Source organism: Daucus carota, chromosome 4 (assembly GCF_001625215.2).
Source record: "Daucus carota subsp. sativus chromosome 4, DH1 v3.0, whole genome shotgun sequence".
NCBI classification, from domain to species: Eukaryota; Viridiplantae; Streptophyta; class Magnoliopsida; order Apiales; family Apiaceae; genus Daucus; species Daucus carota.
Window position 1 is genome coordinate 39,325,326 of NC_030384.2, and position 26,935 is coordinate 39,352,260.

Sequence of the window (26,935 nt, forward strand, 5' to 3'; positions counted from 1 at the left end):
TCGCAGATCAAATCTGCGTCCAACAGTTTATCTATTTCCGCGTCGATCGCTTTTTGGCGGTCAGGCGCGAAGTTGCGCCGCTTCTGCTTTTTTGGCGCCTTCTTGGGATCGACACTCAGTTTGTGCATGGCCACGGATCCATCGAGGCCGGGCATGTCTTTTGGGCTCCATGCAAAAACGTCTGCGTACTCGCGCAGCAGATCTGTAAGTTCCTTCTTGAACACTGACTCCAAACCGGCCCCAATGCTGATTTTTCGTGTGGGGTCGGTGGGAGAGAGCTGAATTTGCTCCGTTGCCACAGCGGGTTTTGCCACGGGCTGCTCATCCCGTAACAAGCATTTCTTGAGTTCGGCGTCCATGCGTGGGGGCTCTTCGTGCGTGGGATCATGGGTTTCTATGACTTGCACCTCTCGGTGCCGTTTGTTCTTCCTTTGGAGGTTTTCAGCGTGTTTCTTTCGCTTCTCTTGCTTTCGTTTGTCGGCGTTTTCCCGCTTGATATTCCCGGGCTCGGTGGCCGCCAGGACCAGGGCTATCCCATAACACCGTTTTGAGGTTTCAGAGTCCCCTTTGATTTCGCCTATTCCCGTGGGAGTTGGAAACTTCATTTTGAGGTGTGAGGTCGAGGGGATTGCTCTGAGCGCATTCAGGGTTGGTCTCCCTAGGATCATGTTGTATGAGGAGACTGCGTTAATGATGTAAAATTTGATTGTCTTGGTGATTTGGTGGGGTGGTGACCCGAAGATGACCGGTAGATGGGCGACTCCCGCTATGGGCACAGCGTTGTGTCCAAAACCATATAAGGGTGTCTCTTCAAGGCAGGGTTCGGGAACCGCGTTGTTGAGGCGCAGTCGATCCCAGGTGTGCTGGAAGCAGATGTCCGCAGAGGAGCCATTATCCACCAATATTCTTTTTACCTCATTTTCTGCTATGTCCAGGGATACGACTAGGGCTTCGTTGTGATCCGGGTTGATGCCCTCGTAGTCTGCATGTGTGAAGTATATGGGGCTGTGCACCTCTCCCTGGGCGATTGCATACACTGAAGGCCCGCTAGGGACAGGGGGCGTGACGGTGCCGCCGAAGACGGGATTGACCACATTTCTACCGTCTCGGTGGTCCTGTGGCGGTGGTGGTGGCAAATCGCGAGGTAGGTACTGGTTTAGGTTTCCCGCTTTAGCTTGTCGTTCCAGGAAGTGTTTGAGTGCGAGGCAGCTATCCGTAGAATGTCCATGTGTTTCGTGATACTCGCAGTGGCGTTCTTTGTTCCGGTCCTCCGGGTTTGTCCACATGGCTGGCGGTGCCTGGTAAAAGGGCTTGTTTTTAATGTCTCTTAGTAGGGCAGACCGGGTGAGGCTGAACTTAGTCCAATTAGGCTCAGGGCGTTTCTCGGGGCGGGAACCCACCGCGGGCCCCAGACGATCCTTCACAGATATGTTGTTGTTTTTGTTGGCAGGAGGTCCATGCGTAGTTTGAACTTGCATTTGTTCCACGGGCTTTTGGTACGGGGCGTGTCGCTCACGGGGGTAGTGTTTCTGATTGCTAGCGGGAGGTGCTCGTGCCCGTTTCAACACGGCCAGAGATTCCGCTTCCGTGACGGCTTGGGACGCCAGGTCATATGCCTTAGCCAATGTCGTGGGCTGTACTTCCATCAGCTTGACAACGTATTTCTCGCATTCATACGGGTCAAGACCTCTTTTCAAGTGGACGAGGGCTTCTATCTCGTTTACACAGATGATCTTATTGACCGCTTCCTTGAAGCGGTTGATGTAGCTTTGCAGGGATTCCCCTTCTCTTTGCCCGATGGTTTGTAAGTAGGAAGTGTGCACCTCTTGGGGTTGGTTTGCCCTAAATTTGTTCAGGAATGCCCTTTTGAAGTCGGCCCAAGTGTCTATGCTCCTGGCCGGGACGCGACTGAACCACCGCTGTGCGCTTCCCCTCAGGGTGGCGGCGAAGAAGCGGCATTTGGTGAGGTCGCGGTACTCGTAGTGCAGGGCCAGTTGGTTGAAGTAGCTAAGGTGCTCCTCGGGGTCTCCCATCCCGTCAAAGGGGTTTAGGTTGAGATGCTTGATGTGCCTTTGCTTGGGTTCGTCCTCTAGTCTCTTTGTAAAAGGGGATTCTCCGACTTCACCACTGGTGCCATCTTCGAGGCGCTTTTTTAGGGCCATGAGCGTATTGAGCATGTCCGCGTTGGAGGGGTTGACGCTCCCTGTGTCGTTGCGGGCTTCAGGGGTCTCGGTGCGACGGCCTTCGAGACGGGCGCGGGCCTTTTCGTATTCTGCTTGCTTGGCTTCGAGCTCTTTTTTCAGATCCCGGATTCTCCTATTTTCCTTCCAGGTTGAGGGGCGGTGTTGTTGACCACCGTGGTTTTTGTGGTTCGTGTTTTGTGACGGTCCGAGGTGTGATGCTGTGGATTTTTGTGGGTGAGGCTGGCTATGAGCTTCACTTCGCTCCTCCTCCTCTTGGGGTTCATGGTTTCCGCGTGCTTCCCCTTTAGGTTGGGGGAAGGCGGATGCTACTTTCAGCATTATGTCGATCTGTTGCTGCGTGAATTTTGTCAGATCGATGGGCCCTCCCTGAGTGAGCGGGGGAGGTACTGCGTTGGTGTTTGGTCCCGCGTTGGGGATGGAGTTCCCGGATGGAGATAAGTTTTGCAGGAGTACGTCGTCGCCGACTACTTGAACGTTAGGGTCGGTAGGGTCGGGGTTTAGCAGGTTGGTGTTTTGCATGTTTGGGCGAGGGTTTGCCATGTTGCTGGTCTGACTTACTATAAGTCCGGATCGAGTTTGCATAAATTTGCCCGACTTCTAGGGATGCGATTAGGTTTCTCTTAGGGAGAAGCCCCCTTCCTGGCGCGCCAAATGATAACTCCAAATCTCGTCTAGGGTTCCAATGCACTGTTCCGGGAAGCTTCAGGCAAGACCTAACCTGCAAAACAACGCTACACGGGGGGTGACATCCCGTGAGGCGCCTCCGGCGTGATAATCAGTGATTTGGATGTGCTTGACAAGTAAGGGAAATCAGAGAGTTTTCACTCTAAATATATGGCGATAGATGCTTTTGAGAGAGTTTTGGGGAGAAATTTGCACTTACCTTCCACTTTGGCTGGGGAGTGCTTTATATAGGCCCTTGGCCGCCACTGTTGCTACAGTGGCGGGAATGGGCCTGTAGGCACCCCCCAGCATGGGTGGCTGTTTTGGTGCAGCTACTGTCCTTTTTTCTGTCCTTTTGGGATTTGTGCATGCTTATTATCCTGTTTGCCTTGTACTTGGTAATGATGAGGCCTGACTTTGGGGACCTTCAAGTCCTGTAGCGGGGGCGGGTACTGTTGGCGGTTACTGTAGCGTGGTACCTTATCACGTGTATATTACAATTCGGAGAACTAACACAAGACGACGATGACTGGTAATTCCTTCTTCCAAGTACTCCAAAGCAGTCTTTTTGAAAGTGCAACCTTACACCAACTCTGCCGCTGTCTTTTTTTCATATGGAACTCATGTGAAGAATCGTACTTAGGTAGGCTGCAAAAAATAAACAAATTAAATTATTTTCACAGTGTCTAGAAAAGGCAGAGCAGTCATTTAGACAAACAAATAAGAGCTACATTTCCGAGAACTAATGTGAATTCTGAAAAAAAAAAAAAAAACATGCAAAATAAAAGCTTTTTAGCATAAGTGGGAGCTGCAGTTACTTAACAAAATACCTGAAGGAAAGAAGATGAAATCTGCAACATATCTAAAAGACTACACTTGTACAGGAATGTACCTCTTATAAATACTGTACATGAACGAATTCATACACGCCTATATATAAATATATTGACCCTCCATCTCTTTTCTTTGACAGCCTCTCCAGCTTATAATTGGCCTGCTCTACGGATGTAAACGGAATTTCACAAATAAGATATACATAATTCATGAATGTGAAACACAAGGAAAATACTTGAGACTTTTCTCGGTCTAGAACTCATGTGAAGTCTCATATTCAGGTAGACTGAGATATTAGATCATTGTCTGGGATAGTCCCAGAGTAATTTATGAGTTGAATTAACTTCAGCTACTTTCTGAGAGATCGCTTACGAGTTCATTAAGACAAGCATACAGATTTGAGTTGATATCAGCCGGAACTGAACTAACTTATATAAAAGCATATGCAGTATTTATTAAAGACAAAATATACTTATATGGTTTTGAAACGTTTTAAGTTATAGCAAGTCACCTCTTGGGATTGCAAAGCAAGGGATCAGTCCAGAAATATTCCGCATCGTAACCACCCGATTAAAAATTTAAAAATACGACACGGACTCATATTCAATTCACATTCGGCTCAAATTCAATCAATATATTTATGGAGACGTTTTTTTTCTTATATACGATAAAAATTTAAAAATAACAAGAAAATAAAAGTGTATTATTATGATTACCCATTTTGAGAATATGTATTACTCTTTTCTGAGAAATGAAAAAGTAATCTACATATAAAAAATAATAACAATCTACATATGATGCATGTTTTAGAATACATATTTTAAGAACGTATATCATAATAATATTTTTGATTATTTAAAAAATAATATTCTTATGAAAATTAAAAGGAAAAAAAAGTACTTTTGTCCTTTCGCACCTCGACGCTTTATTTTCCATCAAACTTCAACTTGAATTTTCTACTTTCCCTTGCTATGACTTATGAGTAAACTAATTGAAGGCGGGGCTACACCACAATCTGGTCAGCAGAGATGTTCAATATTGACTCCGAAAAAAAATGAAACGTTCATAATGATTTACCTGAGATCAGATATTGCAGCCAAGCTACTCAGGTTTTGATAAAGTAAGATTTAACATATATGCATATCTAAATTCTGGGTTTTAAAGAGATGTTTTAATAGATTGACGACAAATTATTATGTTTTTGCATCTCTTATTTCAAACTTGCTATATTTTCAGAAAGGAAACATGTCTTTTGCTGTATCATCACTTGTTGATAGTAAGTTTAACAACATTATTGCGGAGAACAAACTTGTAAATTTCATGATATTAGTCATAGCTATATTGAATATTATCGTCTACAAGCTCCTTGAATATCATGAACCCAAATACAATGATAAAGACAAGAAGCTGGTTTTGCTGCCACCAGGGCAGATATGTCGTCGCTTCTCACTTAATGAGATTTTATGCGCGACACACAACTTTGATGATAAGTATCTGATCGGCCAGGGAGGCTCCGCGAAAGTCTACAAAGGATTGGTTGATGATGGAGCAACTAGTGTTGCTATCAAGAGATTGAGCTTCATTTCCAAACAAGCTGGAGGAGGTTCAGTGTTCTTGTCAGAAATTGAGATGCTTTCCAAGTTTAGGCATGGTCACTTGGTCACCCTTATAGGCTATTGCGAGGAATCGGATGAAATGATACTTGTATTTGAGTATGTTCCTAGTGGTACACTATCTGATCACCTGCATCGAAGTTTTGAGAAAGGTTATGAGTCCCTGTCATGGATTCAGCGGTTGAGGATTTGTATTGGAGTTGCGCAGGGGTTGAACTACCTTCACACTGGAACGAGCACTCATCAAAGAGTGATACACCGTGATGTGAAGAGTACTAATATTTTGTTGGATGATAATTTGGAAGCTAAGATCGCAGATTTTGGAATTTCCAAGATTGTGGAAGCAAATCAGGGATACACTTATGTGAGTACGGTTGTCAGGGGGACCTTCGGGTATATGGATCCAGCATATTTTTTGACTGGCAGATTGACACGGAAATCAGATGTGTATGCTTTTGGAATTGTGCTGTTTGAAGTTTTGTCTGGAAGAAGAGCGGTGGATTTTAGTCTGGATGATGAGCAATTAGGTTTAGCTGGATGGGCAGAGCATTGTGTCAAAGAAGGAAGGATAAATGAGATAATTGATTCTGATCCAAAGATGCAGATATCACAAAGTTCTTTATCGGCTTTTGTAAAAATTGCATGCCAATGCCTAAAGAGAAAACCGAGTTGCCGACCAACAATGGCTGAAATCGTGGTAGTTCTTGAGTTTGCATTGTCATTGCACAGAAATTCAGATTCTACACTAGTTGAGGGGGAAGTTTTCGCAAGTGATAGTGGACAATATTCTTCAGCAATGGAAGTAGTATATGGTAATGATCAAAATAAGTCATTTCAGATTAATCATACAAGGACAACATTCTCAAGGAAGGTCTGCCAGATTCTCTCAACCTCGATCCGGGCACTATCTGGTTAGTTATCTGCACATGTGCATATACCTTAAAATATTGTGTGGCATTATTGCTTTTTTAGGACATTAAAAAAAAAATCATATTGGTCTGTCAGAATTTTATCGCTTCAAAGGACTATTGTTAGTAGGTGTACAACATGAGAATCGGGATTCTATTTCATGAACAATTCATATTTTCATCCTCTTTAGTGCCTTTACAATTGCCAAGCATTGCAGCCCTGAAATGTCTTAATGCATCAGCATTTCTTCTAGTTTAAAGTTTTAGTCTTTGTTTTTTTCCCTTCACTAGCAAATTGTTCATGAGATTGACCCGTCAGTTCTAAATTGGCCTCAGAGTTCCACTTGACCCAGGTCTTTACTATATTTGTCTAGTTTTTATTTTTAATACCTTAGCTTCTTCTAAAGTTCCTCTCCACTTTTTTCAGTACATAGTCGTGCTAAGAATTTATGCTACAACGGAAACAAAAACAGTAGGGTAGATAGCAGAGTGAGCCTAAATAAAATTGGCATAGTTCCAGAGGCAAGGGGCCTATTGGCAAATGCAAATTTAAAGATTTTCAGCTTAGCTGAACTGGAAAGTGCAACAAGAGGCTTTAGTCCAGATTTGTTATTTTGGGGGAATAGTTATGGAAGGAATTTCATGGGTTGGCTTGATGAAGACACACTTGCTCCCTCAAGAATCGGCATTGGGATGTCAGTTGGTATCAAGTGTATGAATCCATTTGGAAGATTCAGAACTATGCAGGTATTTTCTGTTAAATTTTGTTGCTAATTAGTACAAATCCAGATATTCTTAACTGAAGTGTATTAAGAATGACTTTAATGACTGATTTTGGAAACAGAAAATTTTCTAATACGTCCATTTGACACTTAATTAGGTACTGATGAATGTTACTATTTCTACGCCAATCTAACTTTGTTTCTTAGTGCAACATTCATATAGTTATCAAAAATAAAGAGTAGTTGATGTTGTTGAGATTTTTGGTATTTGGAATTTTGTGGTTGAAGGCAGAGGTGGATCTGGTTGGAAAATTTTATCATCCGAATCTTATAAAGCCTTTGGGCTTTTGTTTAGAAGGCCAGGAGCTCCTGCTTGTTTATGAAAACACGCCAAAGGGAAACGCAGAAAGATACACGTACAGAGGTGAGCGCTGTGCACTTGCACGTTGAGTTTCAGCTGTTGATTGATTATATAAACTCGTATTCAACATCTAGAAACGTTTTGATTCCAGTGAAGTTACGTCTATGTAATTGTTTATATATAAATAAAGTTTAAAATTTGATTTTACTATGTAATCTGTACATATATATTATGTTAATGCAGATGAAGGGAAATCACTTTCCTGGGTTGTTTGGCTCAAAATATTAACAGGAGCAGCGAGATATCTGGATTTTCTACATTCCTCAGACGATCATATCATCTTTTGCGACTTTACGCTCTCTAGTATATTCCTGGATTGGGTACATTTAAATTTTTAATCAAGTACTATAACTAAATTTAAAGCACTTCTCACAGATGGCCAGCTAAAGCTCTCTACTAATCTGCTCTTCTTCGTAACTTTTATCACACTAATAGGATTTCAGTCCAAAGATTGGTTTTGGTGGAAACGCAAGATTTGGCCCTGAGGATGGCGATACACTTGTGACCGGCATTCCTAATATAAATGCACTACGTTGTTCAGGATCAGAAGCCTATTTATCTCCAGAATACAGAGAAGCTGGTTTGTTATTATTTTTTGTAGACTGATAATAGTATTTGGATAGTTCTAATGTTCATATTCTGACCAATCAGGCCACTTGAGCTCGAAGAGCGATGTTTATGCTTTTGGCGTGGTGTTACTGGAAATTCTGACACGAATTCGGGTGGTTGACACTGACAGGAGGAATAAGAACAAGAACTTGGTGGACAAGGCCAGACTTGTTCTAGCATGCGAAAGAAAGTTTAAGACGGTTGTGAACCTAAAGCTGCTAGAGAAAGAGAATTGTCCGAAGGTTGTGCATTCAATTTTATCAGATGTTCCTGCACTTGCATTAAAATGTCTTGATCTTGACCCTAAAAAACGACCTTCAATGAGACAAGTTGTGGAGACCTTGGAAGAGCTTAGTAGCATTATAAAGTAATTGATACACTTTAAAATGCATCTTCTCCTTACAAATTTTGTTAGGTTTGTTTAAGGAAGTGAGTTAAGTTTTTAGGTAAAAGTAAAAAGATATCTGGAAGAACAGTGTTTTCACCATATTCTGGTTTGAGTGTCAGTCAATTTGTTCACCTGTAAATTTGAATAAAGGTTATTTCTACTCTACACTACTCTACACTAGGGCTGCACATTGGCTGGGTTGGGCCGGTTTTGGCCATTTAAGCGACCCAACCCATTTAATACGGGTTATAAAAAATTAACTCATTAGTTATAAAAAAAATTATAAACCCAACCCTACTAATTGTAGGACGGGTTGGGTTGGTTAGGGTAGGGTTGATCGGGTTGAAAAAGACAATATCATGTTGCACTCATATCATGTATTGCAAACAATAAAAATAATTAAGATTGAAAAACAAAAGCCTTTGATCACATTAATCACTAAATTCATGCTTAGTAATAATTCGAAGTATAAAATAAAATAACAATTTAATTTATTAGGTAGCAGAGACTAATTTGAGTGACATGCATGTCTATTGTGCATTACTGCTGAATTAGATGCATCAATGTTATTAACACAAAGTCTTATTCTATCACAGTGTTAAAGATGTAAAAACACTAACACGTAACACCTTATGTCACAATACCACCAAAACTTACAATTAGAAACACAAGAAGCAGCTTGCTAGGGTATGTAATTATGTATGGGACCGGGTTGGGTTGGTTTAAGGTTTTTAAGAGCTATATTTTGACCCAACCCATCATAAACGGCCCAACCAAAAATCAACCCAATTAACCCACGGTTTTGAATGAGTCGGTTTAGTCGGCCCAGTTTAGGGTTGGGTTGGTTTTAACGGGTTGAACAACGCATGAGCAGCCCTACTCTACACTACTAAACTTAATAAAAGCATCTGTCACTCTTTAAATGTTCGCCATAAGTAAGTACAAATCTATGTTTCTGGTGTGGTGTGCTGATCAGAAGTAATATATAATTTGCAATGCAATTTCTTCTCATTCCTCAACTGAAAACACAAACACACAGTCACACAGCACATTTCAAGAGATTTCTTCTTTCCAACAGAGATCCTCAAGGCAAGAAAGAGTGTTCTTATTTTGTTGCTCTAATTTTCTGATCCAAAGTAATTACATAATCTGGTAGATGTAAACATAACCGTGGAGTGTAGTGCTTACGTATTCTATCTGTCAACTTCAATACTTGGATTTGGATACAAACTCCAACTATTCATTTATTAGAGCTCTGCACGTGTCTATTATCGTGTGTGTATATTACAATTTGGAGAACTAACACAAGAAACGATAACTGGTAGTTCCTTCTTCCAAGTACTCCAAATCAGTCTTTTTGAAAGTGCAACCTTACACTAACTCTGCCGCTGTCTTTTTTTCATATGGAACTCATGTGAAGACTCGTACTTGGGTAGGCTGCAAAAATTAAACAAATTAATTTTTTTTTCACAGTGTCTAGAGAAGGCAGAGCAGTCATCTAGACAAACAAAACAAGAGCTACATTTCCGAGAACTACTGTAAATTTTGAAAAAAAAAAATGCAAAATAAAAGCATTTCGGCATAAGTTGGAGGCTTGGAGCTGCATGTACTTTAAAGAATACCTAAAGGAAAGAAGATGAAATCTGCAAAATATCAAAAAGACTACACTTGTACAGGAATGTACCTCTTATATTCACAAGGCAAGGGATCAGTACATATTTGGGTCTTTATCCATTTTAACCTTTTTCCAACAAACATAACTGGAATAACACCTATGAAAAGAATGGCCCTTTTAACCGAACATATTAAATTTGTGCCTCTTTTCTATGGACACAGATTAGGAAATTGCATATACAACCCTGTTATATACACACCTATACCCATTCATACTCTCATCTTGTTTCCGTTAACTGCCTTTAGCTGGCAAGGCGTTCTACAAATTTAAAGGACTACTATGAATTATAAATACATGAACGAATTCATACATGCCTCTATATACATATATTGACCCTCCATCTCTTTTCCTTGACTGCCTCTCCAGCTTATAAGTGGCCTGCTCTACGGATGTAAACAGAATTTCACAAATAAGATATACATAATCCATATCCTCATTAGATTCATAAGGTTCACTCTTTTTCTGTAAAGTTGAACCCCAAGATAACTAGATCTTTATACATAAATTATATACAGTATTCTATTGAAGCTTTGTGTAAATCTATGTTCATTTTCATATGTGACGAGATGCATTTTTGAGTTAAACAGAGAGATTAGATATGTTACCAGCTACACATCACTGAGATGCAGATATGATGGAAAATAAAGGCTAAATTAGGACAGTGACATTGAATTTGTGGTAATTTTGTCTTCTATTTGAAACATTCAGCATTACTGCATTCTCAGCAGATATTCCTCAAATACATTGAGGCATACAAGAAAGTGAAACACAAGGAAAATACTTGAGACTTTTCTCGGTCTAGAACTCATGTGAAGTCTCATATTCAGGTAGACTGAGATATTAGATCATTGTCTGTAATAGTTCCAGAGTAATTTATGAGTTGAACAAACTTCAGCTACTTTCTGAGAGATCGCTTACGAGGTTATTAAGACAAGCATACAGATTTGAGTTGATATCAGCCGGAACTGAACTAGCTTTAAAAGCATATGCTGTATTTATTAAAGACAAAATATATATGGTTTTGAAACGTTTTTAAAGACAAAATATATATGGTTTTGAAACGTTTAAAGTTATAGCAAATCACCTCTTGGGATTGCAAGGCAAGGGATCAGTCCAGAAATATTCTGCATCAAGCGCATCTTCAGCAGATATTCTCTACAGAAGTTAAAACGAGACAATGAGGAAATTTTCAATTTAAAAGCTTGACAATTAAATGAGAAAACTCTTACATTTGATATATAGTAGTGCAGTGACCAAGTATTGTAGAATCTAGATATAATACTAAATTACTGGATAACCCTCCTCCACATGGCACTTTTACTGCTTTTAAAATGGAAACAATAAGATAAAGTAAAACAAAGGTCTTTCGAAATTCAAACTACAATTTCTCTCTGACCGCACCAATTCCATGGATACAAGTGAGGTAACTACAAAAAAGTGAAAAATCAGAATACAAAATTATATGTCACATAACCGCGTGCTTGCAACATAACCATCTTTACCCTTGATTTTAAAAAATCATATGCTTGTAAGAAAAAAGCTCCATAAACTTGTTCACTACCCAACAGACAGCAAAAAAACACTACGAATCCATACTTCACTAGCAAATAACAGCCCTACGATCAACTAAGAGTATGTGCCTCGATACCCCCAAATCTAGGCAAGGAAGAAATATGGAACTAAGCAATATAGCACCATAATTAATGCTGCAATTTCCAGAAAGCCAACACTCCAACTAAACAAGCACTTTATACGCACACAGTCAAAAAACTTCCTGCTACCATCCCTCAAAACTTAAATTTAAATGCTCAAATTGGAGGTCTGCACGAGATAAACCCTTCAACAATCAGTCATGTGTCCTCATCCCAAAGCCCAAGACCTCCACATAGAAACCCTCGAAATGTTTTTAATTAAGTTCACAATTTATATTTGAGCAACTTAAAGAAAAGAATTAGCAAGGAAGAGACCAGATCAGTAATTAGAGCACTTTGGCTTGTGTTCACTTCACCATGAACCTATGTAGCTTCACATAATTGAATAACAATATAACTGAAGCCTTATTTTGTTCACATTGAAGTTCATCACAAGTTGCACAGCTAAGGAGTCATTAATGAACAGATACACATCCAACGGTGTTCACAAATAGTTTTTAGACTAGGACTTGCAAGTTTTACTAATATGCCAAACAAAAGCTATACCTGTGCTGGATCCAGAGTAAGCATTTTCTCCAGTAAATCAATAGCATAACTATCAACTCTGTAAAACATGTGAAACATTATAGCAATTGAAATCCATCATGCTATGAGATGAAACCATTTACATTTATATTTTCATTCACTTAACTGCCTAAACGTCTTCCGGACTCACCTCTTCATATGCCTTTCCGGCATGAGCTTGTTATACCAGGGAGTTGTAGACACTCCAGGCCAGTTAATCTCATCAGGAGTTCCACAAAGCTTAAATATCTTTTTCAACTGGTCGGGCTACAAAAATTCAATGAGTGCATATCAACTTAATGGAGCAGTGGAGTACATGACAAACAGGGTAAAATTTGTATATTTATTTTCCTTGTGTAACAATGTGATTGAAAAATGATTACCTAAACGAAGACTACAATTTAGTCCCAGACTTAAGAGGCAATAATCAATATAATTAAGGAGCATTAAAGGCGAAGGACACCATTAGAGTGAGCTATTGAACTTGGATGAACTCAAGGGGCAACAATTTAATATTGTCATGGATCAGTCAGCAGACTTTCATCAGTATAGATGACATCACATGACACAGTATGAGGAAGTGATTGAAATTTCATAATGATTAGCAAAGAAGCATGTGCAGAAAATATCTCCAGATGATGCCTCTTTACTAGCAGCATTATATGTATCAAAGGAAGAAAAAAATTATTAACATAGAAGATCTCGCAGCTTCACCATATTAACATAATCAGCTGATTACATATCAGTTCAAGACTCCGAGCAGTGAAAGTTTGCAAGGTGCATGTTATAGCAGGTTCCAAGAATAAATAATATTTCCATTGGTACATGCTATGGTACTTTGCTAAGATGTACCTACTGGAAAAAGAATAAGTATAGACAAGAAGACCTCAGCTCTTCCGGGTAAAACTATTTTCCCTTGCAAAAGCTCGGCAAAGATACAACCGACTGACCACATGTCAACAGCTGGACCGTACTTGGTAACGCCAAGAAGTAACTCTGAAGGTCTGCTCAAACAAAAAGCTATCAAATCAGATTTTTAGTGTCTTTCCAAGTCTTGCATAAGCACAATAAGTTATTATTATCATATTCAAATGTCTACCTGTACCACAGTGTAATTACTTGATTTGTGAGATCTACACTGTGATTATAAGAAAATGACCTAGATAGACCAAAATCTGCAAGCTTTAAGTTACCCTGGTTATCAAGGAGAAGATTCGAACCTGGAAGGAAAAGTATTAGATGGAAAAATTTCTTCACAAATAATTAGATAACGTAAGACAATACGAAAATTTCAGATAGAAATTACTCTTAATATCCCGGTGAAGAATTCGATTGACATGACAGTAATGAAGCCCTGCCAGTAGTTGCTTCATATAACACTGCAAACAGATACTCTCAGCAATCTAAAAGTTCAAAATTGATTATGATAAACATCGTCGCGGATCATCTATTTTGCAATACCTTAATTTGAGGAACTGTAAATCTTGATCCAGAACGAAGAACAAGCCCTGCTAGGTCATGATCCATGTACTCAAAAACCATGTAAATATCTCCTTTATACTTATTATCACCTTCTGTGATTTCATAAAAGATACATATTAATAACTTGTGTCAGACACTCACATCTACTAAAATGAGAAGAAGATAATACAAGACAACCAAGACCCAGATCAAGGCAACACTACATATATCCGATTAAAGCTAACACGGTATTCTACTCACCTGGCATCGCTCACTTATCCCTTTCTGGACCAATTAAGAATTGGAACATATAGTAAAAAAAACTAGAACTCGAAACATTACATTCACATACATCACTTTAAATACACACCTGCAGATGTCACAATCTCTTTCAACCTGGTTACGTTTTCATGTTGCAGCTTCATCAGTATCTTAATTTCACGAATTGCACTAACGGGAAACTTGCGCGAAAAATAACATATTCAGATATTAAATTCAGAAAACCACAAGCACTAAACAATTAGAGAATGAAGAAAATAATTACCCCTGGTAACCCTTTATTCATGATGAGTTTCTTCAAGGCGACAATTTCTCCTGTTGCACAATCTTTAGCTACGTACACTAGACTAAAAAACAACATAGACAAAAGAAAAGCAATTATAAACAAAGACATTGATTCTTGATTATGAAAACAACAGAGTCGATTAAAAATCAATATGGTGAAGAAAATTTGTCGTTGAGAGTGATACCCATAAGTGCCTTGGCCAATCTGTTGCAATTTCTCGTAAGAGTTTTCGAGATTTCGAGAACCAAATCTGGGAGATTCTTGTAAATTCAAAACGCCATACTCTGCTGCACACATCTTTCTTCTGCAATGCCAAATTTAACTAGGGTCTTTTATACTATTCTCCTCTCGTTTAAAGCCAGGTAAAACTGTATATTTATCAAGAAAAATATAAAACCTCCAGATAAAGAAATATGAAGATATTGAGCCTTTGTGTGATGTCTCAAAATAGTGCTGGCAAAAAGTGATGTCGTTATTAATGAATGGGGAGTTCTGTTAAAATCATTGTGCTGTTTTTGATGGGAAGTTCTGTTATAACATGGTGTTTTCTGAGATAGTGTACTGTTGTACTCTGAAATAGTGGTGGCAAATTGGGGTAATATCAGAAAACCCGACCCAAATAAGACTACTTCAACCCGATTTACTGAAATAAGATCCAAAATGACTAGAAAATTGATCAGAAATGAATCCAAAATTATTATTTCATTTTTAAAAATTTCAATTTTCAGTTTTATTCAATTTTAAATGATTTTATCTTGATCTAAAATCTGTTTTATTGCTAAAACGAACACGACCTGTTAACCGAAATTGTCACTCAAACCATTATAAATATTAGTAGTTATTTAATAATTTTTTTTGATATTTACATAAATATAATTTCAGATAATTATTATTTTTTAAATGGGGACTGTAAAATTGTTCGAAATTAATAGTATATTTTAGTTAATAAAATTTATCCAGAGAGAGCTTAACCTTTTTTTGCTTCAAGAAAGAGAGTGAACTGAATATTTCAAAACAAAACAGCCATGCATGATTTATTTTGAAAATTCTGAATCAAGCCATGACAATTGCCATGGAGATGACCTTAGTACATGCCAACTTGAAAATCAACTAATACTAATTTTACTAAATCCACCTTGTCTGACCTGAGCTTACATATCAGAAATGTTTGTAAGAAATATTGAGAGGGAAGTAGCTAAAGAATGTATTTAAAATAGAAAACTGAAAGTTCATTTGTTCAAAATTGTAATATTGCTGCGATTCTTCTCTCAACTTGGGATGCCACTTCCGGCATCAACTCCTTCATAAAACAAGATATACCCATGATCTGTATTACTAGAATACTCCTGCGCTGACCCGAAGAATGTCTGCACAGCTGACTCATCAATCATTTCCACATTTTCGTCATCAAAGAACAACCAGTGATTATGGCTTTTCACAAGGCTGACGTAATGTCCATGGTTGGGCCCACTCCCAACATGAACGACTACAGCAAACAGGGAATACTCAGCATCTGCATCCTCCACTGTATTGCTCAGCTTCAGCTCTAGTGGGAACACAACACGATACGATAACTTCTTGTACCTTGAAAGCTGCTCTATGTACTTGAACCGCTTCAGATGAATTACCAAAATCTGTGGAGGTTTCTTTATCTTCATCCTCTTCTGTGCTTCCTGCAAACTGCATTCAGATGAGGTTTTTTTTAATCATCAATTTCGGATTTATGCATCAACGGCAATGAAAGAAATATGGATAAGATACATCATACATGCCTAGGTCCAACTTGCAACAGACGGCACAGAATGTGCAAAGAAAAAAAATCTCCAATTCATCGTATACAGCTCATTTGATACAGGAAGAAGAAGAATCATAGAATAAGTAGTGTGTACCTGCAACACTTGTCACAAAAGAATTTGTCCTCGGCATTTAAAGTCTCTGTGGAACTGAAGTTTTTTAAACAACTTGTGATTGAACTGTTCTGCTCAATATCCAGGCTCAAGTCCAAGAAAGTTTCATCTCTAGCGGTTACTGTTTCACACTGTAAGCACCTTGTTTCGTTCGTGAGTAGACCCTAGAAATTAATGATAAAGGGGGCGTGAGAAACTTGGTATGTTACTATATGTACACGTGCATATGCTGTAAATAAACAAGACATCAGGTCAACACAGTATAAAACGAAACATGTGACTGTGCCTACCAGGCTACCACTGCCTACAATATTATAACCAAGGTGTGTAGTGCATGAAATTGTAAGGTAAGCACTAAGCACTGCCAAGAAAATGAACAGAAAAGTGAAATTACTTGAAAGTTTTTGTGCACCCAGGTGACAAGAGGCTCCTTTTGAGCGCCATCAGGATGACCATTTTTTGGTCCGTTCGCTACATTCTCAGGCGGCGATAAACTTGCGGTATCATTTTTTGCCTTACGAGCCTCCTTCTCCAGTAAGTCGACAAGTTCATTCAATAAATAATTCAAGAACTCATGCGCGTCCTACAGAAAAAACTTCTAATCAGATCATGCCCTGGTAGTAAAGCTATACCAACAACACAATAAGCCACCACCAGAGACTAAAAAAAATAAGAGATCACAGAGAGAGCAGTAGCTAGCACAAATGCAATATTAGGATAATCTAATGCTCTGGAACATAAAAAGAGGTGATATTTAAGTGAAATTAACAATACAAGTATTATATTGAGAAAAAGAAGACTAGGAGAGGGAAACAAGGTTTAAAGAGGGAGGGAAGAAAAAAAATATGCAGCTCATTTATACCAGGATACAATATCAATTTTTATGTACTTGTATTAATGGTTCAAGCTAGACAAGAAGTGCAGAAGCGTACCTGGTGCATGTAGCTTCGAAAAATCTCATTTTGCTTTTTCAGTTTCTGTACAAAGCGCTTAGGAGCAATAACGCCTGTCTTCTTCTTCTGTGAACTAATCTACAAATAAGAATTGTTGACACAAGCAACATCAATGAATATCGAAGTCGTAACCTTTTACAAATGTGCATGAGAATTGTAGGTGAAGCAATGTCAAGGTCGGGGTACAAAAGGTTTTTATAACAAACAATGACAAAAATGCATAACTAAGATCAAAATTGTATAGAAAACAGGAGGAAAGGAGATATTCTGCTTGCCAAATCTGACAACAGATGATTGATGGGAAGAATTCAACCATACCTCTTATCTCTGCATCCATATCTATGACTAAATATCTCAACACACAAATCCTGATGCAATTACATGTGTATGTAAAATCTCATAGTATATTGTTTTTCACCATGCAGTAATTTTCGCTATAGAGGTCAAGGCACATTGAACAAAAAGGATGGTGGAAATAAATCATGACACCAATGTGGTGACACAGAACATAAAAAACAACATTGTTAACTGCAACAAAAACTGGTCTAATTTAAATTTTTTTAATCAGAGCGTAATTCCGCAATAACTTTGAATACAAGTTTAGCTCACCTGTAATGGAATCTTTGATAAAGTTTGGTTGCTTTTATGCAAACAGATACTGAAGCAATAATTTTGCATTTATAAATTTATATCATTGACATTAAGCATACATTAACAAATAACAAGGCATTAAGCGAATTTGCCGGTGGAAAGCTTGAAAGACAGTAGGAAAGTATCTCTATGCGTCCATAAGTCCACAAGCATTCTAAAGGTACAGTATATATCACTCTCCTCCTTCAGCCATTTTCTATCACTAGATTCGCAATTAGTCATTATCTTCAGTGACTTGGTGAATACGATATGGTCAAGTCTTTATTGGTCTCCCCTTCGCTCTTTTGCGCATGCCAAGATATAAGCCTCCATCCACCAAACTGGTGCACTTATCTGTCTACCCCACACATGAGCAGACCATCACTAATGATGCTCTACCATCTTTTCTTCTATGGGAGCCACCCATTATTCCTAATGTCTCTGTTTTGCACTAATGCGCTCTATAGTCAAACAAGGGCTCTAGAGCCAATGGCCATTCCTCTCCTACTGCTCAGGTTGATGGTACATGTTCCAAGGAGGAATGCTATATCATACTAAGTCTAACAGTAAACAAATTGTTTATTTATATAATGATTCAGCAACAAAATAAAAATTAGTCATTTTCAGGACACTCAAGGATATTTAATATTCTTAGCCGAAATACATATAGGTGTTTTCTTATCTCATTGGACTAATATCAATAAAATTGATACTTGACAGTAGGGATAAATTTTCTCATTAATAGACATTGGCAACGCAAAGCCTTTAACACTATTGATATTAAGTGTCAGACACCTAGTTACAAACTCGCAATCTGAATTAGAAGCTACGAAAACAGAGAATAACCCAGCGAAAACCTCTAAATTCAAAATACATCAAAAAATTAACTATAATATAAAGCATTCAATTTAAGAGCGATATGTGAAGGCCCCAGAGTGTCAATCAGAAATGAGGAAAAGAACATTTTAAAACCTAATTGCAGCCCAGAACACTAAATTAGAGAATGTACACATAATGTTTTTTAAGTATAGCTTAGAAAAAAAAAATAATTTAATCTCACCCTACAGTTGTAGAATACATAAAAAATCATTGATGCAAAATGAATATCGATACAAAACTGACTTTAATTTTGTTGCTATCCCCGTACAGCAAAGAGCTGTTGTATACATCTCAATAGCATGCAAAACTAAGAATACGATTAAAGAGCAACAAACAAACAAAAATACGCTTAAAATAGATTAGCTGGACGGTGATAGTAAATTCTAAAATGAAATCAGACTGTACCAAGCCTACACTCCAAGTAGTCGCATATACTAGAAGGGCCAATGTCGAAAACAGAATTAAACTGAGCCAACTTTAAAGCTCTTAGAAGTTGGGAAGTCAACCACTTACTAAAAATACAAATCAAGAGACGCAAGATGATGGATTACGGGAACAAAATGAAAAAAGTAAGTAGAAATTAAACACAACATGGGTGTCAAATGTAAAATACAAAATTGAATGATTCGTATTAACCAACTAGTCGAATCTAAAATCTTAATTAACAATAAAAAGCACTTGAGAGATTTGATACCTGCATAAAAAGATCGGCCAGGCATGTCAAGAGAGTCTCTTCGGAATCCGTAAGAGTTTTGTTATTCAAGTAATATTCTAGTAACTGTTCACGAAACGGAACACAGAAGTAGAGAGCCTGCAGTATAACAGGACGATAAATTACCAATTATAATTCCACACATACTCTAAACATAACCTAAAGCAAAGCTAATTCAACAACGCAATTCACAGAAATGAAAACCTAACAATCGAAAATGAAAATCAGGTGACCTGAAGGACGCTGTTACAGTAGCAAGTGTTGCCGAAATTCTCGAGACCGAAGTAACGCTCGCCTTCGGGGAATTGCTCGCCCAGTGCTTTCTCCAATTTGGACCCGGCTGCACCCATCGGAGCTCCGACTATTGACTGCTGCTATACATCCCCGATAGGATAGGATAGGATACTAATCTAATCTATATAGTAGGATAGGATACTAATCTAAACGATATAGATAGATATATAGAGACGAGGAGGAGTGTGAATTGTTGTGATCTGTTGGTTTTGACCCGATTGAGATGAGAGATCGCCCTAATTCACTTGAATGCCAGCTTAACATCAACACAACAAGAAGGGGCAGGCAGGCACCTATTTACTTTATATTGTTTCTGTTTTTTTTGTGCAACTTCTTTTACGTAGCCTTTTTTTTTCCTAGGGTTAAAATGGAAACTACGGTGCAAACCAATTTTGATATTTACTCCCTCCGTCCCTTTTAGTTGTCAATTTCACTTGAAATTTATTAATATTTTATCAAGTAAAAAAATAAATAAAATATATTATCGGAAATAACTTTTAATCTACTTTGACATGTAATTTTCAGTTTTTTAAAATAATGAAAGAATAACTTATAATTTTTGGTCATAAATTAGTCAATTTGACCAACAAAAATAAAAATGTGACAACTAAAAAGGGACAGAAGGAGTACATTTTTTTTTAGAGGAAACGAATTTTGATACTTGAGTGCGGTTCATAAAATATATAAAAAAATAAATTATTTTAAGTTTTGATTATATTGTGATGACTTTTTGAATTATTAAAAATTTTGTTCATATTTAATTTTTAAACTTCTTCTAACAAAATTGATGAAGCTTAAATTTTATAATAAAATATTATAAACTATCATTTTTCTCTTCTTGTTGCATGATGGTAAATATATAATTATAAAAAATTATAACCAGAAATTAATAATAAAGAACATGACAGTAATTTTTCCATCAACTTCTCAATTCTTTAATCCATGTACTTTTATTGTTTTCTCAGCCTTTTTAATTCATTTTTTATATAAATTATTACTGTAGTTATCTTTGTAGGAACATATATGACTAGTTAAACTTATCATATAAAATAATTTCTTATGATATTAATTATATTTTAATAGTACTTTTACTCATTTTCAATTGTAGAAAAAGATAATTCAATAAAAATAATAAATACAATCACATTTATGTAAATTTAACATTACAAAAACAAATAAAAAGAAAGATAGATTTGACATACAGAGCAATCTCCCCAATCGTCCTCGTCCTCTCCTTATCCAATAAAACAGCACAGAGATAGAACAACCATTTGCTCAGCAAAAAGAAAGAAAGATGTTGAGCAGTTTCTCCATTGCCGCTGCTTCACCCACCAGCTTTTCCCCCTTCCCCAAAACCCTAATTTCAAAATCATCATCTTTCCACGGAATTAAAATAGCCCACTTTTGCCCACCTCGAATTCAATGCACTCGAGCTGTTCAAATTGCTCCTGTGAAAATGTCGAAAAAAGACGAAGAATTGAAGGAGATAAGGGCTTTGACTACCGAAGAGATTCAAGAACAAGTTGTCGATCTTAAAGGAGAGCTCTTTATGCTCCGTCTTCAGCGCTCTGCTCGTAATGAGTTCAAGTCTAGTGATTTTCGTCGTATGCGTAAAAGGGTATTCATCTTTATTCACTTTTACGCTTTTCTTATCCGTTAATTAAGTTGTGTTGTTTTTGCATAATGTAATGTGATATATGTTTTGTTCATGAGTTTTGACATGCTACAACAATTTGTTGTATAATGTTGATAAGTTTGTGTACATTGGGGCTGTACTGGGATGTGGGAGGCCTGTGCACTAAGTGCGGGCCGTTGATTGTTACATGTTTGGAGTTTATGGTATGCAATGTGTGCTCATTGCGTATGTTTTGAGCAGTTACTTCTGCATTGCAACTTAAGATTCATTTAATAATTTAGTATGTTTTGATGAAAATAACGACTTATAGGTTGTAATTCAACTTGAGTTATCTTGAGCGCTTTTATGCATTTCTTGTTTTTGGATAGCAGGCCCAATCGTGTTATGCTTCTATAAGTAGATGTTTTGACAATGAACTATAAAGGGAAAAGGATTGCTTGACGCGGAACAATTTGTGTAAGAACTAAACCCGGAAACGTTATAAATATATACTAGCTTGGCCAATTTACTGAGAGTTCCGATGGTATTGCAGAATATAATATTAATGTAGAATTATTCCTTAAAGAAATGCTGGTTCAATGTTACAGGAAATCTTAAGGAGGGTATAGTGTCATAATCAGAGCTGTTATTCATTATTATATATAAGCTCAATTGATAAGCTTATATTTGTTTGAAAAGGTGAGCACAGTATTAGCTGGTATAGAAGCAGTCACGTCTTATATTTGTTCAGAGCAAAGCACTGAAAGGCAATGTTACTGGGCAATTTTTTTATTTTTTTTAGATGTAACACGATTGGCGAGCTCATAGATTTTTTCTATTGTGTATGTATTATTATATACATCTATGATAGCTGTGTGTGTTTTTGCCTCTTCCACACTCAGCAGAAGACTACAAGGAAGAGTCTCTTATAATACCCTATCTGTTGGACATACTTTCTCCATTAAAAATTAGAATGCTAGTTGTTCTTTCCTTAGTTGTCTCTGAAAGGAGCGAGTGTACAGTAGTATGTTGGCCATCATCTCTGTCTTTGCGTTCACCTATGTTTACTCCTGCTGGTGTTCGAAATTGAATTATGAAATAACATCAGAATTTTAGTTAAATTCACTCTTACTATTGGCTTGATGTGGGTCAGGTTGCACGTATGCTCACTGTTAGAAGAGAGAGAGAACTTGAGGAAGGTATAAACAAGAGGTTGTCAAGAAAGCGTGATCGGCAATGGAAGAAAAGCATTGTTGTTAGGCCACCTCCATCTTTAATAAAGTTACGAGAGGAAGAAGCAGCTGAAGAGGCAAAGGAAGCTTCTAGTGCATAAGCTTTTACCATTTGTATGCTCGTGAAGTTGTTAGGCTGCCATCTACCTATTAAATTTGTTTGTATGGTATGACTTGTCTTTTGTGGTTCAGTTATATGTATTAGACTTGTTGAGCACAATTCATCATATTAATACTCAGAATATGGAAAAAAGCATTCAGAAGCATTGTTATTATAATCATCTGATGCGTTGTTATGAGAATCCTGCCTTAGACTGATCATTTCTTCATTTAAATGCCAAAATATTCTCCAGATATCTGATTTTGTAAGGCCGGGTTTATTCTGCTTAATTTATTTGATAGCCGCCGTTATGTTTCTGGAAGATCTAGATGTTTCTCGATCGTTTGAAATCGCTTTGATATATGTACATATATAACTGTTACCAGACTAACTGTGACCTACTGTCGTTCTTGAGGGTGACCTACTTCCGTTTTTGAGAAAGATACACTAATATATTACATTCCAGGATATGCTATACAGTATACACAGGGCATCTTCGTTTCCCTGTTTCCCTACAAAACATCTGCTTTAAATTCTCCTACTATGTGCTGGTGATAATGATAAATTGTCCTACTATGTGCTGGTGCTAAACTGCTAATGATAAAGACCTATAGTTGTATACATGGAGCATATAGTGACCCCAGGTTTCAACAAATTCTGGAGAAAGTGAACTCTCCTTTCTGGTAAATATGCTAGTGTGGTAGCTCTATTTGGATAATACTTATTTTCAGGTGATCCTTACCTACAGCCCAAAATTGGATCTGTATTCTCGAGGCCTGGTCAGTTTAGGCCCAACTTTAACTATCAAAGTGTCTAGTTTATGTCTTGACAAATTTTAAAATTTACTAATGGCAAGTATTGGATTGTTATTTGTTCATGGACCCCTTGTTCTGTACTGTAACATTTCGTGAACTTCTTTACGAGATTATATACTAATACTCCTAATATTATATAGAAAATTTTGTATTCTTCATATATATATGATACAATATATTATTAACTATTTTTTTCACTGAATGATATTAATTTTAGATTCTTTATAGAAATACAGAGATTAATATATATTTTAGTGTTTTTCTCATTCGAGAATTTTCAATATCGAACATTTTCTCTAGCTGAAAATATATTATTTATAATCAGGAACATTATCTTTATATAGTTATATTATAGACAATCGCTATCATCCTTCTCTGTAAATTCACTAATGTTACATTAGGACTTCGCAGTTTGGTGATTCGTGAGATTGATTAATGCAGTATTACAGGTATATTTTCTTACTGTACTGTATAATTTTATATCTATTTACTGGACGAAATTAAGCCACGCTTCCGGACCTAAATAGAGTTGCATTCGATCTGACAGTCCTAAGTTTCGAGTCAAGTCTTAAAATATAGTAATGAGCTCAACCCTTATGAAGTTAGTCAACAATTAACAACCTAACTTATTTAGAAAAATGTTGTCACAAAATTTATATCGATGTATATACATTATTCTGGAGAGAAATCTACTTATAATTGAGTAATATAAATTACACGTCAGTCGGAATGACGTCGGAATCTTTGTGGCTGAATGACAAGAACAGGCCGTGTTCACTTCATGAATCATGGAATGAGGGGAGAATTGGATGAAAAATTATATAATAGTTTTAAGGAAAAAGAAGAAAGTATGAAATAATAGTGACAAAATATGAATGTAGTTAAATTTTTTGTGAGAAAGATTGTGAAGAAACATAATGTAAAAATGGAATGAGCATTCCTTCCAAAACATGTGGGTTAAAGTTATAGTTAAAATAGTAAGATTGGAATGATCGAAAGAATGAAAATTATATACATTTTATTTGATAACACCATTTTAGGGTACAAAATTCATTCTATTCCCCCTTCATTCCATTCATTCCAAGTGAACACAACCTAAGTGGATGGTGTGTAATTAAAATATATTTTTTTAATGAAGATGAATAAATGAAAAATTAATATTTTTATATTATATATATCATCAGCTAAGTTCATTTTTTACAATTATGAAAACTAACTACGACTACGAGCAGCATAGATCATCTTCTTCCCCGCTACTCCAACTTGATTAAGTACATGTTTGATTTTATTATTTGAAAAATGAATTTTTTAAGCAAGCAGATTTTATAATTCAATAGATAACAGATCATTGTTTAACAATTAGCGGAAAACATATAATTTAAATATAATCTAAAAAAATGAAAATATTGTATGCTGAAACCAAAAAAGTAAACAATAATACTAAACAGAAAAGCGTGAAATAACTAAATCAGGACTCCTGAAGAATTAGTTTGAGCTATCTTTTTGCTTCTCATATAACTAGTTATACGAAGAAAAGGAGGTAGCTGATGTGATAATTTTATATATATTTTGTACGATTCAGTAAACATATATACAGGCGTAGTCATCGAATATTCTGTGCATATAAACGTAAAAAACCACAGTTTTTGCTCGTCTCTTGGAGAAAAATTTCCATGTCAGCTTCTCTCACGAGGCGAGCTGGAATTGTTTGGCAATACTATGGCTATAAATATGTTTTTAAGTGTGTGTTTGATGACCAAACGTAGTAGTAGTTGCATAAACAATAACAGGAACTGATAAATTTTGTATGATTGAGAAATTAAATCTACAACTAGAAAATTCGTTGAAGCCGGTAATGACAAGAATATTACTAAGATAGTAGTGTATATATATATATAGAGTACGTAGAAGTTTATAAACTCTAATAAATAAGCTCACTAAGCTATTTGACTAAATACAACCCATATTCATCTTGCTTAGCGTAGGTTTTGGTTTATCGCGTAGAATCTTAACTCGATTAGTACAAACTTTTACAATTCTGCAAATCAGTACTCCCTCCGTCCCTTTTTATCTGTCCATTTTGGAAAAAAAAAAACACATACCAAGAAATAATTGATTGTATAAACTTTTTCACTAAATACCTCTAATTAATATCTTGAAAATGGTGGAATACCCCTACTTTATGTCTTGAAAACATGAATTCAACTAAGTTTTAAATAAGTCAAAGTCTTGAAAATTGAAATTATGGAGATATATTTGAAAAACTATCATTAAATTAGTTTTGAAAGTATAAATGGACAGATAAATAAGGACAAATTTTTACTTCAAAAGTGGACAGATAAATAGGGACGGAGGGAGTATTTAATTGAAGCCTGGGCTGGGCTCATTATTTTTAGCACGACACCAGCTACAAAAGAGGAACCTGCATATTCGATTTGTGACTTCTGGTGCACTCATGTGTGTGTGTGTATGTATATATATATATATATATATATATATATATATATATATATATATATATATATATATATATATATATATATATATATATATATATATATATATATATATATATAAGGGCCGGTTGAGTTAACTTAAAAGAAGTGACTTATTACTTATAGTAAATAAGTGGAGTAGAAGTGAGAAGTAAATAAGTTAAGAAAGTGTTTGGAAAAGAAGCAGAAGCTGTGAGAAAGAAGCTAGCATTCTCAGCTTCTTAAAAATGTTTCTACTTTTTTACACAAACGGGTCAAGAAAAGCAGAAGCAACTTCTGCTTCTCGCAAACAAACACCACCATTTTCTTCCGGCAAAGTGATCATCTGCAGCTACGGCCTACGTACAAGTAACAAGATTATTGTAATTCCTTTCAGATAAGTCAACTGTTTTGCATTGCCCCTAGCAGTGTCTATAACGGTTGAGAAACTAGAAAACAATGTTGTCTGAGGAACAAGAGTCTGTAACAAGTTTAGATTGAGAACTTTTTTGTACGCGGAGACGACGACGACAAGCAATATATATTAAACTTACGTATAGACCCTCGTGAATTATATGTGATCTTTGATTGTCGAAATGATGAAAGCCCGATACGCTAAAAGATCACAGATTTCCTCGACCTACCATTCTTTGGTCGTCTTGATCAGCGCCATATCACTGTTGTAGTAGGGTTATATATTATTCGCAATTAATTTGTTATCACTGACTTAATTAACTGGTTAAAAAGGCTATTGAAGTCGGTGTTTTTATCATAATTCACGTGTATTGTACGATATCCAAGTAAAAGTGGTTTAAGTTTTACCTAATGGGGCTTTGAGGAGAGCTTATGTATTGTATTATATTACTGTTATACTCCCTCCGTCCCCTTTTACATGTTCATTTTGGAAAAAAATACATATCAAGGAATAATTGATTGTCTAAACTTTTTCATTAAATACCTCTGATTAATATCTTGAAAATGGTGGAATACCCTTACTTTATGTCTTGAAAACATAAATTCAACCAAGTTTTAAATAAGTCAAGTC

At 36.7% G+C, this 26,935-nt stretch overlaps 4 protein-coding genes across 10 annotated transcripts; 2 read left to right on the plus strand and 2 right to left on the minus strand.

Annotated features, from left to right (window-relative positions):
- Window positions 1-4,661: 4,661 nt before the first annotated feature.
- On the plus strand, window positions 4,662-8,527 carry LOC108215854 (probable LRR receptor-like serine/threonine-protein kinase At1g53430). Of its 2 annotated transcripts, XM_017388445.2 has the most exons (7): window positions 4,663-4,821; window positions 4,938-6,225; window positions 6,650-6,969; window positions 7,233-7,368; window positions 7,549-7,685; window positions 7,801-7,945; window positions 8,017-8,527. In XM_017388445.2, the coding sequence occupies exons 2-7, from the start codon at window positions 4,947-4,949 to the stop codon at window positions 8,343-8,345; spliced, it is 2,346 nt and encodes a 781-aa protein (XP_017243934.2). In that variant the 5' UTR covers window positions 4,663-4,821; window positions 4,938-4,946; the 3' UTR covers window positions 8,346-8,527. The 2 variants fall into 2 exon arrangements, with proteins under 2 accessions (XP_017243935.2, XP_017243934.2); XM_017388446.2 differs by having other exon boundaries at window positions 4,662-6,225; window positions 8,105-8,321.
- Window positions 8,528-9,446: 919 nt separating this feature from the next.
- LOC108216311 (cyclin-dependent kinase C-1) lies at window positions 9,447-14,857 on the minus strand. Of its 6 annotated transcripts, XM_017389040.2 has the most exons (13): window positions 14,677-14,856; window positions 14,464-14,583; window positions 14,259-14,340; window positions 14,085-14,175; window positions 13,715-13,827; window positions 13,560-13,632; window positions 13,353-13,473; window positions 13,110-13,257; window positions 12,405-12,520; window positions 12,236-12,293; window positions 11,122-11,192; window positions 10,352-10,415; window positions 9,447-9,799 (listed from the first exon to the last, which is right to left on the minus strand). In XM_017389040.2, the coding sequence occupies exons 2-13, from the start codon at window positions 14,574-14,576 to the stop codon at window positions 9,773-9,775; spliced, it is 1,077 nt and encodes a 358-aa protein (XP_017244529.1). In that variant the 5' UTR covers window positions 14,577-14,583; window positions 14,677-14,856; the 3' UTR covers window positions 9,447-9,772. The 6 variants fall into 6 exon arrangements, 5 of the variants coding, with proteins under 5 accessions (XP_017244529.1, XP_063948833.1, XP_017244531.1 ...); XR_010291621.1 differs by having other exon boundaries at window positions 10,352-10,420; window positions 14,464-14,855; XM_064092763.1 differs by having other exon boundaries at window positions 13,353-13,428; window positions 14,464-14,857.
- Window positions 14,858-15,378: 521 nt separating this feature from the next.
- LOC108215592 (ubiquitin carboxyl-terminal hydrolase 3) lies at window positions 15,379-19,963 on the minus strand. The gene is made up of 6 exons (XM_017388097.2): window positions 19,594-19,963; window positions 19,343-19,459; window positions 17,119-17,217; window positions 16,581-16,769; window positions 16,169-16,350; window positions 15,379-15,959 (listed from the first exon to the last, which is right to left on the minus strand). Exons 1-6 carry the CDS (start codon window positions 19,708-19,710, stop codon window positions 15,548-15,550), a joined length of 1,116 nt encoding a protein of 371 aa, XP_017243586.1. The 5' UTR covers window positions 19,711-19,963; the 3' UTR covers window positions 15,379-15,547.
- Window positions 19,964-20,832: 869 nt separating this feature from the next.
- On the plus strand, window positions 20,833-22,782 carry LOC108216241 (large ribosomal subunit protein uL29c). Its single transcript, XM_017388948.2, has 2 exons — window positions 20,833-21,272; window positions 22,423-22,782. Exons 1-2 carry the CDS (start codon window positions 20,949-20,951, stop codon window positions 22,600-22,602), a joined length of 504 nt encoding a protein of 167 aa, XP_017244437.1. The 5' UTR covers window positions 20,833-20,948; the 3' UTR covers window positions 22,603-22,782.
- The last annotated feature ends 4,153 nt before the right edge of the window (window positions 22,783-26,935 follow it).

Excerpts from the sequence above, each read along its gene's own strand:
- LOC108215854 (XM_017388445.2), top strand. The coding sequence starts at position 4,947 with ATGTCTTTTGCTGTATCATCACTTGTTGATAGTAAGTTTAACAACATT. Across the intron at positions 6,970-7,232 it reads GAAGATTCAGAACTATGCAG|GCAGAGGTGGATCTGGTTGG; the intron begins GTATTTTCTGTT and ends TTGTGGTTGAAG. Across the intron at positions 7,686-7,800 it reads CTAGTATATTCCTGGATTGG|GATTTCAGTCCAAAGATTGG; the intron begins GTACATTTAAAT and ends TCACACTAATAG.
- LOC108216311 (XM_017389040.2), bottom strand. The coding sequence starts at position 14,576 with ATGTGTGCAGCAGAGTATGGCGTTTTGAATTTACAAGAATCTCCCAGA. Across the intron at positions 14,176-14,258 it reads TGAATAAAGGGTTACCAGGG|TTTCCCGTTAGTGCAATTCG; the intron begins GTAATTATTTTC and ends TTTTCGCGCAAG. Across the intron at positions 11,193-12,235 it reads TTACTCTGGATCCAGCACAG|AGAATATCTGCTGAAGATGC; the intron begins GTATAGCTTTTG and ends TAACTTCTGTAG.
- LOC108215592 (XM_017388097.2), bottom strand. The coding sequence starts at position 19,710 with ATGGGTGCAGCCGGGTCCAAATTGGAGAAAGCACTGGGCGAGCAATTC. Across the intron at positions 17,218-19,342 it reads TGGCCGATCTTTTTATGCAG|ATTAGTTCACAGAAGAAGAA; the intron begins GTATCAAATCTC and ends TCTTATTTGTAG. Across the intron at positions 16,351-16,580 it reads GGGTGCACAAAAACTTTCAA|GGTCTACTCACGAACGAAAC; the intron begins GTAATTTCACTT and ends ATTAATTTCTAG.
- LOC108216241 (XM_017388948.2), top strand. The coding sequence starts at position 20,949 with ATGTTGAGCAGTTTCTCCATTGCCGCTGCTTCACCCACCAGCTTTTCC. Across the intron at positions 21,273-22,422 it reads TTCGTCGTATGCGTAAAAGG|GTTGCACGTATGCTCACTGT; the intron begins GTATTCATCTTT and ends GATGTGGGTCAG.